Genomic DNA, 17,158 nt, shown 5'->3' on the forward strand with positions numbered 1-17,158 from the left:
TTATACTACACATATATAGCAACCATGGTTAGAAGGTAGGACACATTAATAATTAAGTGTCCAAAGTATTTATACATATACTATATATCACAAGTGGACCTAATTATTGGCAAAATTGGAGTTGGTCAAATTATTCGAAATTTAACATAGCCAACTATCAAGACGTAGACTCAATCTAATACGTACTCCACAAGTTCCGCAGTTTTTTTCTACTGTTCATACAGAGGACTATTGCATCAATCCATTTCAATTTTACTTTTGGACATATTGAAAGCAAAACTTGTGATTAGTTTTGGACAGAGGTGGCAAACGGACGAGTCAGGTCGAATATGAGCGGGTCGGATATGAGTAATTAAAAAAACGGGTTATTCGACGGATAATATGGATATTCATAATTATCCATATTATCCATGGCTTCTTGAATATGATCAATCTTGGGAGAATTCCTAGTCTCCCAAATTTGAAGAGCCTCCAATTTGAGACTTTGCAAAAGTAAAAGTTAATAAAGTGATGTTTTCCTTCCTATACAATATTTGAAATATATTTACCAAAATTGTCCTAGTTTTGTAAATTACTCATCCTAAACAAGGATTACTTACAAATTATATACAATCCATTATTAGTGCCTTAAATTAAGGGATTTATGTACCCTTTTCCTTTTTTCTTCTCCTCTCTTCTTTCTTTATTTTTCTTCCGCCTTAATTGCTTGTAAAATTAAGGTGAAATCTTTTTAGAGTGATAACGAAATGTCAAAAAAATTCTGCCGCCTTAATTGCTTTTAACGAAACTTGGCTCTATGAATTTTACAAGAATTTGCTTCCTTATTGTCAACGTCATACACTGCTTGGTTTATATTTGCTATTACTTTATTTTTCCTTAATTTATTTTGAAAATATATAATGTTATTTTTATTTTATTCTACCACTTACTAATAAAATAAAAAAACTTCACGCGATAAATGATAATTTAAGTGACAGCAACATTATACAAATTTGTATGGTACAACAATATATAGATTAAAAATCAATTTCGTACAAATTTGTTACATATTTGATATATCTACAACTACATACAAACTAAAAATAAATTTTATATAACTATGTATATAGTATAAAAATTATTTATAATTTATCTACAACTTTCATATATTTTTTTACCCAGTTAAATATAACTACAAAATCATACGACTTAAATACAATTTTCATACAAATTTTATACGATATGTCTTTTGTATGCTTTTTGTATATGATTTGTATATATTTTGTATGTGGTGTGTTCTTCTTCCTCTTCGAAATTTCAATCAAAACTTCCTCTCTTAATACATGTAACGACCCAATTTTCCTCTCCGTAAGATGTCGTGACAGCACCTAGTCTCTAAGACTAGGTAAGTCTAACAATTGCGGAGTAATAACTGAAATAGTAACAGAAATAACAACTATACTTCACCGATATATATAATACTGAAAAATGCCGCTCGACATATACAAGTAAAGCAACAACTCGAGTATAGACAACTCTCAAAACCAAGTAATCACAAGTCACAAACTTTAAGGAATGTACTAACTTTCTCTATACATCAACATCTAAGATAATAAAGGAGAAAGACAACATAAGGATACAGGGGGACTCCGAGGTCTGCAGACGCTGGCAGATATACCTAGAAGTCTCCAAGCAGCAGCACACGCACTCTACTGACATCGAGGCTGGTAGGAGTTACCTAGGTCTGCACACAAAACATGTGCAGAAGAGTAGTATGAGTACATTACAACGGTACCCAGTAAGTGCCAATCCTAACCTGGGTAGAGTAGTCACGAGGTCAGGTCAGGGCCCTACTGGAATATAATAATCAAGGCAGAAGATATAGTAATATAATGAAAAGACCGAGAATTTAACAATGCGAAATTACAGAAAAGTAACAACACGGCACATAGAGATAAAACAATAGGGGCACTCTCGAGGTACCGCCTCGTAGTCCCAAAAGTAAATACTTAAAAGGGGAGCTCCCAAGGTACCGCCTCGTAGTCCCTAAAGTAAATATGCAACATGGGAGCTCTCGAGGTACTGCCTCATAGTCCCAAAAGTAACACACAGCTTGTAACTGATGGAGCAACGAATTCACAACTAGAAAATCCTACAGCTAAAGGCTAAATACAAAAATCAAGGAAAAATAGGAATTCAACTAAGCATGTTGCACAGATTTCAAATAAGCATTTAAGACACGTAGACATGCGACATTAGACTAAACATGATAACTACACATGCTGGATAACTCATACAAGATATAACAGGTTACTATTCAGTAAAAACCGGATTTCCATAATTAGCCTGTCGACGCAGTCGTCACCCCGCGTACACGACACTCACATATCACAAAATTGTCACAATAGTACCAAATCCTAAGGGAATTCCCCCACACAAGGTTAGGCAAGTCACTTACCTCGAACCAAGCCCAATCAGTCAATAAGAATGCCTTTTCCTCGACTTTCCGACTCCAAATGGCCCAAATCCAAATGTTTCCTCTGAAAATCCCTCAAATGCTCGCCTCAACCCAAGCTCTCTAGGTCCAACAATGGATAATGAAATCAAACCCTCGAACTTAGCCTTTTCTGCCCAGCGATCTCGCACCTATGGGCTCTTAGTCACACTTGCGACGCCCACTTGTGTAATTTCAATCGCAAGTGCCGACTTGACTTAAGTCCCCCGGGTTCACTTCTGCGAGAGAAAGTGTAACGACCTGACCGGTCATTTTACTTTCTAGAACTCTATTCCCCTAAATAAGACTTTCCATACTTACTTTTTTTGATTTATGACTTGCGGGGATGGTTAGTTCGGATTTAGAAGAGTTTGGGTTCAATTCGGAACACTTGGTTCCTTAAGGTTGGCTTAAAAGGCCAAGTTTGACTTCGGTCAACATTTTGAGTAGACGGCTTCGGAATCAGGATTTGACGGTTTCAATAGGTTCGTATGGTGATTTCGACTTGGGCACATGTTCGGATCGGGTTTTGGATGACCCGAGAACGTTTTGGCGCCTAATAGTGAAAGTTGGTTCTTGAAGGTTTTGAAAGTTCTTTAAATTTGGTTTGGAGCGTATTTTGGTGATATCAAGGTCCAAACGGAATTCTGAGACTGGAAATAGTTCCGTAATGTCATTTAAGACTTGCACGCAAAATTTGGTGTCATTCCGAGTAATATAAGTACGTTTCGGCGCATTGGAAGTAAATTGAAGAACTTGAAGTTCTTAAGTTTGATTCAATTGGTTTTAGGGTGTGATTCTTAATTTTAATGTTGTTTCGGGCGTTCCGAGAGTTCGAGCAAGTTCGTTTTTTGATTCTGAACTTGTTGGTACGTTCGGGCATGGCCTCGGGGCCCCAAGCGTCAATCGGATGGGGACCAGACCAAGTTGAAAGTTTGGAGCAAGAGCTGAAGTTCCAGCTGCTGTCATAACCGCACCTGCGGTTGGTCAGTCGCAGGTGCGGGCGACGCCTCGCAGATGCGGCCCAAGGAGAGGAGCCCAAGTTCCGCAGATGCGGCTCCTTTTCCGCAGAAGCGGGACTGCAGGAGCGGGAGCCCGTCCGCAAAAGCGACCCCAGCAGGCCCAGCCAATTTCGCAGAAGCGGACACCTGGTCCGCAGAAGCGGATCCGCAGGTGCGGCCTATGCACTGCAGGTTCGAAAATCGCTGGGGCGGTGCACTTTATTTAATACGGGGGTTAGGCATTTTTCTCCCATTCTTTATACATTTGGGCGATTGGGAGCTCTCAAAGAGGGGAATTCGACTTAGCACTTTGAGGTAAGTAATTTCTATACAATGTGAGTTAAATACATAGTTTATGGGTAGATTATAACATGTAATTAGCGAAAATCAGGGGTTTAGATGAAAACCTACATTTTGATAAAAATGAGATTTAACCACGAAATTTGTTATGAAATTTAGTAGAAATCATATATTTATGTTCCTAAGGTTATGGGTAATAACTTCCTTTAAAATTTTCGGAATCCGAGCATGTGGGCCCAAGGGTGAATTTTAGGAATCTTGCAATTTAGGTTGGGTAATCACTTAAATGGTGGAATTATGAACTTTTGAGCGTAGATTGATTAGTTTATGTAATGTTTGACTAGTTTTGATTTTTTTGGCGTCAAATTTGGAGGTTTGAGCGCATTCTTAAATTGGGAAGTAGGCTTTGAGACGAGGTAAGTCTCCTTTCTAACCTTGTAAGAGGGAATTAACCCCATAATGTTGGACCGGGCCGTACGACCTCGGGTAATTTGCGCATGTTAATTATTTGGAATTCCCTGTGATTTATACTAGGGCTGTGCACAGATCGGATTGGATCGGATTTAGCATATTTCGGATTCGGATTTCGGATTTCGAATTTCGGATTCTGAAAAGGGCAATCCGAATCCGATCCGAATTAACATTGGATCGGATCGGATTTTAAATTTTGGATCGGATAATTTTTCGGATTGTCGGATCGGATTGTCACAAAATTGCTGGTTAGGACTTAGGACCATTCATCTCCTAAAACACCATTCAATCAGGAAAAGCCATTCATCTCCTAAAGCACCATTCAATCATAATCAAAAAAATTGAGTGAATAAACACCATTCATCTCCTAAAACACCATACAATCATATTGAGATTCACTGTTGTTGGTTGTGGAATCAGTTGAAGCATCTCTTTCACCAAAATTTTCAACAATTTGAAGTTTATTCGGTGTCTCTGTCTCATCTTCCATCTACCAAAACAAAAAAAAATCAAAGTAAAATCAAAAGTTGAAAAATAGAACATGAAAGAGACATAAAAGACATAAGAGAAGGGAAGAGAGGCGGAAGAAAGAGACTAAAAATCAAAGTAAAATCAGAAGTTTGAGACTTTGAGTCTTTGAGACTCTTCAGTCTTCACTGAAGAGAAGAGAGGCGGAAAAATCTAAGTGAGTGAGGGGGTGTGTAAAAAATGAATAAGCCTAACCCTAAAATTTTAGTGTAGTATTTATATAGGTACATAAGTTTCGAATTTCGGATCGGATCGGATTTAGATCATACCAATCCGAATCCAATCCGAAAATCCGAAATTTTATAAAACACAATCCGTATCCAATCCGAAAATCCGAAATCCGAAATCCAAAAATCCGAAATAGAGTGGATCGGATCGGATTTCGGATATCCGATCCAAATGCACAGCCCTAATTTATACTGCTTAAATGCCTTGAAATGTAAGTGGCTAAATGATATGACTGAAATTTGAAATCATATGTATGAAAGAAGAACTTATCACTTCCTGGCATTAAATTGTCAGTATTATTCATGATATCCATGCTTAGCATAACACTTAAATTATATTATTGTTGGCCCTAGTAAGTGTCAAGTCGACCCCTCGTCACTACTTCTTCGAGGTTAGACTGGATACTTACTGGGCACATATTGTTTATGTACTCATACTACGCTTCTGTACTTAATTGTACAGGATCTGAGGCAGGTGTATCTAGTTACCCGCCTGGCGCACATACTTGATCTTGGATTGAAACTTCACGACGAGCTGCCCCCTTTCGACCCGTTCAGCAGCGTGCCGGAGTTTCTCTTTTGCTTGTATCTGTCTATTCTATTTCAGACAGTAGGATAGTCATCTTTTGCATATTCTGCTAGCTGCCCACTCACTTGTGACACTAAGGTTATGGGTAATAACTTCCTTTAAAATGTTCCGGAATCCGAGCATGTGGGCCCGGGGGTGAATTTTAGGAAACTTGCAATTTAGATTGGGTAATCACTTAAATGGTGGAATTATGATTGAGCATAGATTGATTAGTTTATGTAATTTTTGACTAGCTTCGAGTCGTTTGTCGTCGAATTTGGAGGTTTGAGCGCGTTCTTGAATTGGGAAGTAGGCTTTGAGACGAGGTAAGTCTCCTTTCTAACCTTGTAAGAGGGAATTAACCCCATAGGTGAATTAAATAAATGTTTGTACCTATCTGTGGGGGATACGTACGTACGTACGTGGTGACGAGAGTCCGTACGTAGCTACTATTATATTATTGTCCGGGTATTTTAGGACTCGTATCATGCTATATTTGAAATGCTTGCGTCTTTACTTGCTATTATAAACACTTAAATCATGCTGGAAATTGATAAAATAATTATAGAAGGTTATATTCACTTACTTGAGGATTTGTATAAAATACTTGACTGTAATGGGAAATGTATGCTTTCCTGAAAATAAATTATTATTTGTGGATCGGGCCGAGCGCCTCGGTAGTAAATAGATGCATCTATGGGTGGATAACTGTTTTCTTTTAACTATTTTGCCACCTCTAATTTTAAATAATATTTTGTTAAAGTTAACAAAAAAAAACGCTTAAAGTTAAAATTGAAAAAGAATATTTTGGAAGTGGTATTTATATATAAACTTCAGTGATCGATGCATATATAGTGCAACTATATATATACGGAACAACTTCTTTTTCCGGAATGTTATAATCAGTAAGTAAGAATATAATATTCGATTTATGTTTTAAATTAGTCCATATTTTAACTTTTTACTAACTCCTTTCAAAAGAGGTAGGATCCGGTGAATCGAAAACCATTAATTAATAATTCAAAATTCTTTTATGGAATAAACATATGAATATGCGTGAATCATCCTTTAATTATCATGAGCTATGTATCTTAATTATTACTCATGTGACCATGGTATAGCCATCCAATGGAAATTCGACAAAGCTAAATGATTCTGTTTAATTGAGTCAGTTTTTTTTATTGTTTAACATAATTAGTTGCAATATTATAAGCATTAGGTACTATTAGTCTAGTTTCTCATTTTTAACCTGATTAGGCAACTATATTAGTACGATCCATATATAATCTATGTATAGATTTCCTTCATGTGTCTTTTAGCTTTAATGCAATCCATATATATGTTCATAATATCTCCAACATGGTTTAGTGATATTGACCTCATCATTAACAATTAATACTTCCTTCAATTCAGGGAAGATAGACGCTAATCTATATTATATTGGGGTCTAACTTCTTATTAGTTGCAAACTGCAATGTAATTAAATACTATAATGCAACTCTAGCCTATTATTGCCTGAATCAAGGATGCTCTCTAACTATATTTTATTTTATATTACCTTTGTTTGACAAAAAATATTGATTTTGACTCAACCAATTAGATTTTTATAAAGAAGAGTTATATGAACGCATAAAATAATTATTCAACATATGCGCCAGAGCGATTAAAACGAGAGCGTCCCTTTCACCGGGACAAACAACCCATTTATGATCAGGGTCCCCTGGCTGACATAAAGTTTCAACATAAAAAAAAATCGCCTCGTCTTTGGGAATACTTAATAACTTAAGTAGGGATCCTAGTTAAAAATGATATCCACAAACCAAACAACTAGTATATTCTGTCTGGATGGTAATAAATATGAGCATTGATAGTGATATTCAATGATCCAAAAAGATGGAATGTGACATTAAATAGTAATAAATCACAGTAAATGGCATTTAGGTATATAAAATGTGTCAGTCACCCAAAAAAGGGATGAGATCAGTCGCTATTCTTTCTGACAATGATGAATATATAAGCTTTTGAACATTTGGGTTATTCTTGGATCTGGTAGAAATGCTAGACAAAAATCTTGGTAAAACGGTTATTTTTGTACATATGCGATAAGACCAGATTCTCTTTTACAAGTTACAAAGTAAATGTGTTCTCTACAAAATGAATATCTCCTCCTTCCGATCATTGTGTCTCTTTCTATTTATAGAGGACATGTTCCTAGAAAAACTTAATAATACATGTGCAGAGAATATCCACTACTAGAATATTCTCCTTTCTGTCTTATCTTAGAACTAGTCATTATAACTCTGTCTAAGATTCTCGACCTTGATCCACGATGACTTCGCAACCTTGATCTACAGTAACTTCGCAACCTCGATCTTTGTTTGACTCTTCGATTGCATCCTTTATTGCTTTGAGGCTACTTCGTCTCGAGGTTGATCTTTGTAGGGACCTTACTGATAGTACGTGGCGGTCGAAGAGGGCTATAATAATGCTGATGTGGCACATCCATATCAAAGATATTTTTTAGCCCATACAACCTTATTATGGACATCTTTGAGACAAATGGAAGTATTGGCTATTAATCTATCGTTATGAACGTATAATTACTCCAATAGTGTTTTATATTTCTCAATCGTTAATACTTGTGTCTTTGGTAAATATGAGACTTTCTTATAAAGTTTGATTAAGTCAAGTATAGACAATATTAATTGTTGAAGAGAAGAGTTCTTTTTTTTTTTTTTGGAGATTTCCCACATGGTGTCGGATACTCGCGTTGGAGCCGGATGACAGAAACAATATAATTATCTGTTGCTGTCATCCAATAGAATACCCTCTTTATTCATCTACTAATTATATGAAGAAGAAACGGTTGAAAAGTTATAAATCATCAATATTTCAATATTTACAAATATTGAACGTCGGCTGCAAAGTCATTAACTCATTCAAATACTAAATTGAAGGTGTATCTCAACCGAAATGCTGGATTTTTCTTTTCTGTTTTTACAAATTTCACCCACAAACTTTGTTTTAAGTGTGTTCTTATTGAGTCAATTTCTACCTTTTTTGCAGCTTCAACTTTATAATACTACTCCTAATTTTCTCAACTTCAAATTTAAATATTATCCAAAAAACCGACATGCATAACTAATTTTGAATTAGCCAATTAATTCCAAAATGAAAACTTAAGAAAAAGAAAAGAAAAAGAAATAACAGACCCGTCGACCAGTCCTTCCGCCCACGTGAAGGTTTCCTTTGTTTATGTCCCCACACAGATCCTCCGTATCCCTTTGTGGGGCCCTTGAAGTTAACTCGTGTCAGGCCTCATCCCTCGCACGTGACATTCTCTTCCCCCCTTCTTCCTCTCCTTCTATTTGTCCTATAAATACCCAACCTGTATCTCTTATCCTAGACAATCTCAAAAGTCATATAAACAAATGTTCTTAACTATACAAATTCAACAAAATGAATCCTTTTCCTCTTCAAAAACATAATACTACCACCATTTTTACCACCTCTCATTCTTGCATATCTGAATTTTCCTCTTCTTCTTCATTGTATCTTTTGATGTTATTAATGAAAAGTAGCTAGTATCTATAGCTAGAACGAAAAACAAAGATTGAGATTGTGAAAATCTTTAAAGTGCAATCTGTCTTACGTTAGTCCCACGCTACTGCTGACGCTCCTGCTCTTGTTCTTGGTACTTTTGCTCCTGCCACAAAGATTTTGTTCCCTTTTCCCTAAGTGTCACCTCAAAATTTTCAAAAACGTAATATTTATACCAACTTTCAATAGTTTCCACATATATATATTTAGTACTCCTATCTAACTAAATAACATATCCCTCACACCATTTTCCTTAATCTTCACTTTGCTATACTCTTTGTATAGAAGCAAAAGCCTTCCTCTTTACCTATGGCTACTAAACTTTTGTTGACACTTGCTATATGTCGGCTTATTGTAACCGTCGGGTTTAGGTTTGACCCGACTGAGCTTTTACGGCTCGGGCTCAACGGAAACCTCAGCGTGGAGGTAGCCGATTTAGAAACCGCCTCCGTGGACTTCGGCGGGTTGCATAGAGCCGAGCCGATGGCAGTTCTTAACCCGGCTACAGCCGAGGACATAGCGCGGCTTGTGAAAGCTGCGTACGACTCGGCTCATGGGTTTACCGTGTCGGCTAGAGGACACGGACATTCTATAAATGGACAGGCTATGACAACAAATGGTGTTGTGATTCAAATGAGCGGCGGCTCTAACTCTAAGCAGAAGTTATTGACCAAGGTTTCGGAGAAATTCATGTATGCTGATGTGTGGGGTGGAGAGTTATGGATAGATGTGTTGACGTCCACCTTAGAGTATGGACTTGCACCAAAATCATGGACTGATTACTTGTACTTATCTGTGGGTGGTACTCTCTCCAATGCTGGTATTAGTGGACAAGCTTTCAATCATGGCCCTCAAATTAACAATGTTCATGAGCTTGATGTTGTTACAGGTGCGTTTAATTTAATTCCCTTTTTTTTTTGTTCTTGTCCAAGGGTCTATCGGAAACGCGTACACATTACCTTCCCCAGACCTCACTTATAAGATTTCACTTAATTTTTTGTTGTTGTGGTTTTTATTGCATGTAAAAAATTTCTTTTCAAAGTGAAACTCCTAAATTATGAGAGAGTTTTTTTACACTTTTAGTGTCTAAAAGTTAAAAAATATCATAAAATATTCACTTATGGTATCATTGCCAAAAACAATAATTCTTACATTCTTATCTTCAAGATTTCAGGACGTTATTGTACTCTCTCTATTTAATACTTAATTCCTAATAGCTTTTGTTAAGAAAGAAAGTAGATGCCAGATATGTTACTTTAGAACAATAACATGGGATGTTAGGATGGTTTTTTGTCTTGTAATATCTTTAGATGGGGTGTTTTATCGATAGCTTTATATTTGTGTTTAGTAGGAACCCCTTTTTTTTCAGAATATGTTTAGAGATATGTACTTGAAATTGTGTGAGTACCACATGGGGTGTTTTTGTTTTTATGCTTAAAATCTCTTACTTTGGGCATGGTATAATCATTGTCATTAGTACCAATAATTCTTATTCTCTTAAGAGCAATGACAATAGATTGTCATAATAATTGATTGTTTTATGCACCACTCTTTTGGATTTTGGGGTAAAATTAGTGATAAAAGTATATAATTAGGACCAATTTTATCATATTTGATGTGACTCATGGGATTTTGATACAGGTAAGGGTGAGCTATTAACATGTTCAGAAAAAGAAAATTCCGAGCTGTTTCATGCTGCTCTTGGTGGATTAGGACAATTTGGGATCATAACAAGGGCAAGAATTGCACTTGAACAAGCTCCCCAAAGGGTAATATTTAATTTCTTTTTTTTTGTCCTAATATAAATGCTAGTACTAAATAGAGCATATTCCACTATTTTTGATTGCCTTTTGTTTTCTACATGGTGGGGTTTTGGCTGGTTGAAGACTTTTTTATTTCTTAGTATTAGTTTTTGGACAAGACATGAAACGTAGTTTGCATAATTCATGACATAAGAGCAAGGAAAATGGGTCCTTTGTTAGTAGCTTTTTCCAACTTCATATTAAACGGCTGTTCTTAAGCTGGCACTGCTGTTGACATATTACTTTTCCCTCCAAAAAAATGTTATATCACTTTCTATTTTAATTTTCATTTTTTTTCATTTTTCTTCATATATAACTCGTGAATAATTAAAACAAAAAATCTACTTTTCTTAGCGTTTAACTTGTATAGACAAGTGTACTTTAACTTAGTGTTGCAAGTAACATGTCTATTTTTTTAGGTTATTAATCCTTTTTTTTATGAACAGTTGCTTATATATAATTATCTTTAGGTGATATGATAGAGTAAACATTCTCTTTATGGACGATTAACTATAGTTATTTTTTAATAACTTAATTATGTAAGAACTCTTTTGACTGTCAAATTAAAGTAAACTCATTTATTTAATGTACATGCAGGTGAGGTGGATTCGGGTTTTATATTCAAATTTTTCAACATTTACCGAAGACCAAGAATATCTAATATCTCTACAGGGAAAACCAGCTTCCCAAAAATTTGACTATGTTGAAGGATTTGTTATAGTTGATGAAGGCCTCATCAACAACTGGAGATCTTCTTTTTTCTCCCCAAGTAACCCTGTCAAGATTTCTTCTCTTAAGTCTGAAGGAGGAGTTTTATATTGCTTAGAAATCACCAAAAATTATCACCTTTCAAATGCTGATATCGTTGATCAGGTTTGTACCCACTATACTCTATTTGAAAATTATGCATGTTTCGTTACAAATGTTATATTGTTGCTAAATCATGATTATGTTAGTTAATTATATTATTTCCTGATAGATTATATTAAATAAAGTATCATTAGTTTAGTTTCTTGATTCCTGCACACATGATTCCCATCTGTATTGACATTTGAATATAAAGAAAAAAGATGATTAAAGTTGGTGATCGATTGCTATAAGATGCGCTAGTAGTAGTTAACCTTTAGCTTTAGCTCTCTGATTAATGCATATTTAGTGCGAATAAAGCCTGTAAAGTAGACGATATTTTGCTAAGTGAAGCTAGATATATATATAGGTGGCGAAGCTATACCTTAGGAGGCCTGTTTTCTTCTTTTATTTTAATTACATGCTAAATTTTACTACTAGTCTACATTCATAACATATTATAAAAAAAATTATGCATATGAAAGATTTTAGCATTATAAGTATAGCTTCATCTTCTTTAGCCGAGGGTTTATCGAAAACAATCTCTCTGCCCTCCTAAGGTAGAAATAAAGGCTGCACACACCCTACCCGTTTCAGACTCCATTTGTGGATTACACCGGATTGCTCTTGTTGTATAGCTTCATCTATAGTAATAACCTAATATATATTACTTACCAATTCATTTACAAAAGTTACTAGTAATTAACGTTTAAGTGACATAATAGTACAAAATTCTGTAACACTCTGGGTGTATATATAGTTAAACTCATACTATTAAAAAAGAAAGAATGTGGTAAGTTATTTAATTGCTGACATAGAAAAATTAATTAGAACATTCTATAAGGTTTAGTTGTCGCTATTCCTGTTTGGTACATATCCAAAGCTATTTCTAGGAATAATTAAAGTAGATTATTATATTATCTGTTCATCACTCTGATTATTCGATGACAGCATTCGTCGTAAAAAGATGGAACACAACATGCACAAGAAAACATGGAAGATCTTTCACAATCTATCAGCTCTGTCAGATCCTAAGATAGAACGCAAACTTTAATTGTTTATTAGTATTATATAATATAACTATATTATAATATGATTATATCTATGCCGTCCACTGACCACCCACCAAAATTTATTCCCTTAAGTCTAATAATTCTGTTTTATAGTATGAGTTTTTAATTGGAGTTTGCATGAAACTAAATTAAAGGTTATCCTGACAAAAGTAACAGTTGAGCAGCGACTACCTTTTTTGTACTTTGATTACAATTTTTTAATGTGTGTTAACTTTGAACGTGAATTGTAATTGTTCTTTTTCTTTTTTTTGTAATGAAATGCAGGAGATAGAGACTTTGTTAAAAAAGCTAAAATATATACCAGCATCAGTTTTCACAACAGACCTTCCCTACGTGGATTTCTTGGACCGGGTTCACAAGGCAGAGCTGAAACTCCGGTCTAAAGGATTGTGGGAAGTGCCACACCCATGGCTAAACCTATTTGTGCCAAAATCAAGAATTGCAGACTTCGATAAAGGAGTTTTTAAGGGCATTTTGGGGAATAAGACCAGTGGTCCCATACTCATCTACCCCATGAACAAGAACAAGTAAGTTCTTAATCGAAATTGTTTTACTTACACTCTGTATTTACATTAAATTATACTATGAGTATTAATTTATTATAGTTAAATAATAAATAAATATCAAAATGCAAATGAGATAGTCATAATTAAGTGATTAAAATTAAATTGAAGACAAAATCGGTAGTCCTATATGTAATCTGACTTTAATGACTATATATACTATAAGCAATCGTTCATAAAATAATATTATTAATTAGTAACTTGAAAAATAAAATAAATTTTCTGGCATGCCGCAACTACTATAATGTAAAAATATTTACACCGACAGTTATATAAGTTGAATCCTTACAATTATGGCTTCTTCTTCTGATATATATACATACTGTCATCTACCTCTGTCTATTTCTTACGTTGGTTGTCTGCAGTGCATGCATGCAAAAAAACAGTATGTAGTATGTACTATGCTATGCATATGTAATGCATATATAATTTGTGCTGTTTTTCATGACACAAACTTTGGTAGAACTCTCGATACGTCTATGTCATGTACATCCCCTCACAATTTGGATTATGTTCATTTGACATCGCACCCGATTTTTGTAATTTTATCGATAATTACGAAAACCTAAAGACCAAATTTTCAACCAATCTTCATAAACATGGTCCATTGGTCCCTCCCCTGTTAATTGCTTTAAGCGATCGTTCAGTGTCTACTTTTTGTGCAGAATTTTTGCTGTAATTTTGTTTTGTCCTAGCTAAAAGACAGCAAAATGACTAGTAAATTGGCAGAATCCAAAAGATATGAATAGTGACAATCCGACGTTCTATACCAAACTCCATGCCCCTCTAATGACCCCACTTAAAGGCGAATTCAAATAGTTTAGTATTTCTCTGTTTTCATTTATGTGATTTTTTTTATCTATAAAATGAATGTTTCTTTTTATATTTAGTATTCTTTAACTCTAACTTTCATATAGTATATTTAAGACCAGAAAATTTAAAAATATTTTGATTATTACAGGCATTTTTAGTTTAAGACTAATTATGATTTAAAAGCTTTTGTTACTTTTTTAAATTTCATGCCCAATCAAACTAGGACAGATAAATTAAAATATAGAGGGAGTATTTCTTTAGGTTTCTAGCATTGATTTCCCCTAAACCATCCCAATGCTTGCTTTAATTTGGGGTCAGTAGTTATTTCAGTTCATGTAATATGTCGTATGATTAAGTGGCACGTCCACCTAAACACGTGGCATGCATGCATAATACTAGTCCAATATCCAGCTAGAACTATGAACCTTATGTCCATTTAAATCCAAAAGGAAATTAGAAGGTACAGAAATGGTCCAAAACAATGAAGATCCTCTTGTCAGGAAGATCTTCCCTTTGGGGACCAATTCATGGCTCATGTAATAGTTATACTTCCTAACCTTATCAAAAAACAACTCATGAATCTTCGAAAATCTTGTTCTAAGTACGGGAGTCCAATCGATACGACAAATTTATTGTAATGTATGACCACACTTTTATTTAAACGTTTAAATTGTTACTTTATTCAAAAGTTTATATAGGATTATATATGAAACACTTTTATTAAGTTAATTTGTAGATTTACAAATGCTTGTTAAGTACAAAACTTTTATCTAACAACTTAAAGTTCTTAAATGAAAGACAGAGCGCTATAAAATTTATATATAAACGACTTAGTGAATAATAATCACCGTTTCGACATAATCATTCCTAGTTTTCTGACATTTTAGGGTTATAAAATAGAAATTTAGGGGCCGACCTCATACCGTCGACCTCGGGCCGTAGTGGCATGCCACGGCCGACCTTGTGCTATTGACATAGGCCTGCCACGGCTGACCTCAGGCCATTGCCATAAGCCTTGGCCTCGCACGCGACACTTCAAAAAACCTCTATTTGCGATATTGTCTTTGCATATTGGCCTCACTCTTGGCTTGTGCTGTGATTTTTTTAATAGGTGGGACGAGAGGAGTTCAGTAGTGACGCCAGAAGAGGAAGTTTTTTACTTAGTGGGATTTCTGAGGTCGGCATTGACAAATGGTGACGAGACACAAACATTAGATTACCTCAGCAATCAAAACTACGAAATATTGAAGTTTTGTGAAGATGCAAAGATCAAAATCAAACAATACCTGCCTCATTACACAACACAAAGAGAATGGAGGGACCATTTTGGAGATAAATATTGGACCAGATTTCAGCAAAGGAAATTAGAGTTTGACCCAAGACATATTTTAGCCACCGGCCAACGTATTTTCATGCCTTCTTTTAATCCTAATATTGCCTCTTGGTGACGCATGCCATAGTGTGTTTTGAGATATTAATTAGGATTAATTAGGACTATGATCAAATTTAATTAGTGATAGATTGATAGGATGTCTAATATATTTGTTGTACATATCAAGGGGAAAAAGGAACAAGAATTAATTCACTTAATTATTTAGTAAAGAGAAGCATGGTTCCGCTTGGGTTACAAATTTTTGGACTTGTAAATTTTTTTTGTCTTCTTATTTTTCCTTTTTTTATTATCGCGTAGTACGGTTGAGGAGTGGTTGCCTCTCAAGAATTTGTCATTTTACACGTACGATATTTAAGACGTCGTCATCAAGAAAATTTTAAACGATAATATAGAAGAAAAAGACTGCGTCTTTTAGTCATGAATTACCATAGTCCTTCTGACTTGGGACATTATTTGTAGGGTATTCACATCCTATAATTCACGAGGTAAAGAATGCATGAGCATTGGATAATAGAAAGAAGTAAGAGAATTTTCTGGATTTAGTGATCAATTATTTTTCTTTTATATAAGTAGGTTGTACAACGACTCAACTCCTTAAAGTCAAGAAGGGAAGAAAATAAAAGAAGAATTTATTAGACAAGGACCACGTGCTGTGTTTTGCATACCAAGTTAGTTACTAGTATTTTGGTGATACATATACCTTTCCAATCAATAAATCATGTCTTACTAAATGGTTTAAGGGCTATCTCCACCCTTTGTGTATTAATAATGTCTTCATTAGTTATTCAAATTCAATAGTATTCCCTTTTAACCCTTTTGACTACTTTCCCAGTTTTCTTTCAAAAATCTTATTAAAATTCTCATATAACCAATATTGTTGCACAAACTTGTAAGTTGAAATACTAATTACTATTATTCTGTTCAAGGTGAAAAAAAGAGATAAACTATTGGATTTGATGAAATCCATTTAGTCGAAGAGTTTAGCAGCCTCAACATGAAGTAGCCAGGTCTTTCAAATATGAGCCCACTTTACAAAAAAGCCCAATATGATTTGTAACGTAACCAATTTGGGTGCCAATATCGTAAATATAGCACGGGCTAGCCAGTTTTCGGACTGGTCATTGAAAAATAGCCAACGTTTGCAAAGTCATCGAAAAATAGCCATTATTTTGCTGCAACACGGAAAGTTCCAGCATAATATACTGGAGATCGGTGCACCTGTGTATGAACTTCCAGCATATTATGCCGGAACTCCAACACGCGGAAAGTTCCAGCATAATATACTGGAGATTGGAGAACCTGTGTATGAACTTCCAGCATATTATGTTGGACCAATATATTATGCTGGAGTATTTTTCGGATTTTGAACAGTGTTTCGTTCAGATTTATCTTTACATGAAAAGTGGCTAAATTTCGATTACTTTTGAAACTGTGCCTATTTTTTAACGACCACTTGTAAATCTAGCTATTTTTGAATTTCTCCCGCCACGTTTGGATGTC

General features: G+C 34.9%; 1 protein-coding gene across 1 annotated transcript; it reads left to right on the forward strand.

Annotated features, from left to right (window-relative positions):
• The first annotated feature begins 8,961 nt into the window (after nt 1-8,961).
• Nucleotides 8,962-15,896, forward strand: LOC109217037 (cytokinin dehydrogenase 5). The gene is made up of 5 exons (XM_019381265.1): nt 8,962-10,057; nt 10,810-10,937; nt 11,568-11,843; nt 13,154-13,416; nt 15,377-15,896. The coding sequence occupies exons 1-5, from the start codon at nt 9,478-9,480 to the stop codon at nt 15,711-15,713; spliced, it is 1,584 nt and encodes a 527-aa protein (XP_019236810.1). The 5' UTR covers nt 8,962-9,477; the 3' UTR covers nt 15,714-15,896.
• Nucleotides 15,897-17,158: the final 1,262 nt, after the last annotated feature.

The sequence above is a fragment of the Nicotiana attenuata genome, unplaced genomic scaffold, assembly GCF_001879085.1.
Source record: "Nicotiana attenuata strain UT unplaced genomic scaffold, NIATTr2, whole genome shotgun sequence".
NCBI classification, from domain to species: domain Eukaryota; kingdom Viridiplantae; phylum Streptophyta; class Magnoliopsida; order Solanales; family Solanaceae; genus Nicotiana; species Nicotiana attenuata.

What these genes read in the sequence shown, in the direction of transcription:
- LOC109217037 (XM_019381265.1), top strand. Translation starts at nt 9,478, where the DNA reads ATGGCTACTAAACTTTTGTTGACACTTGCTATATGTCGGCTTATTGTA. An exon ending in TGAGCTTGATGTTGTTACAG is followed by an intron (nt 10,058 to 10,809) that starts GTGCGTTTAATT and finishes ATTTTGATACAG; the next exon opens with GTAAGGGTGAGCTATTAACA. An exon ending in TTGAACAAGCTCCCCAAAGG is followed by an intron (nt 10,938 to 11,567) that starts GTAATATTTAAT and finishes ATGTACATGCAG; the next exon opens with GTGAGGTGGATTCGGGTTTT.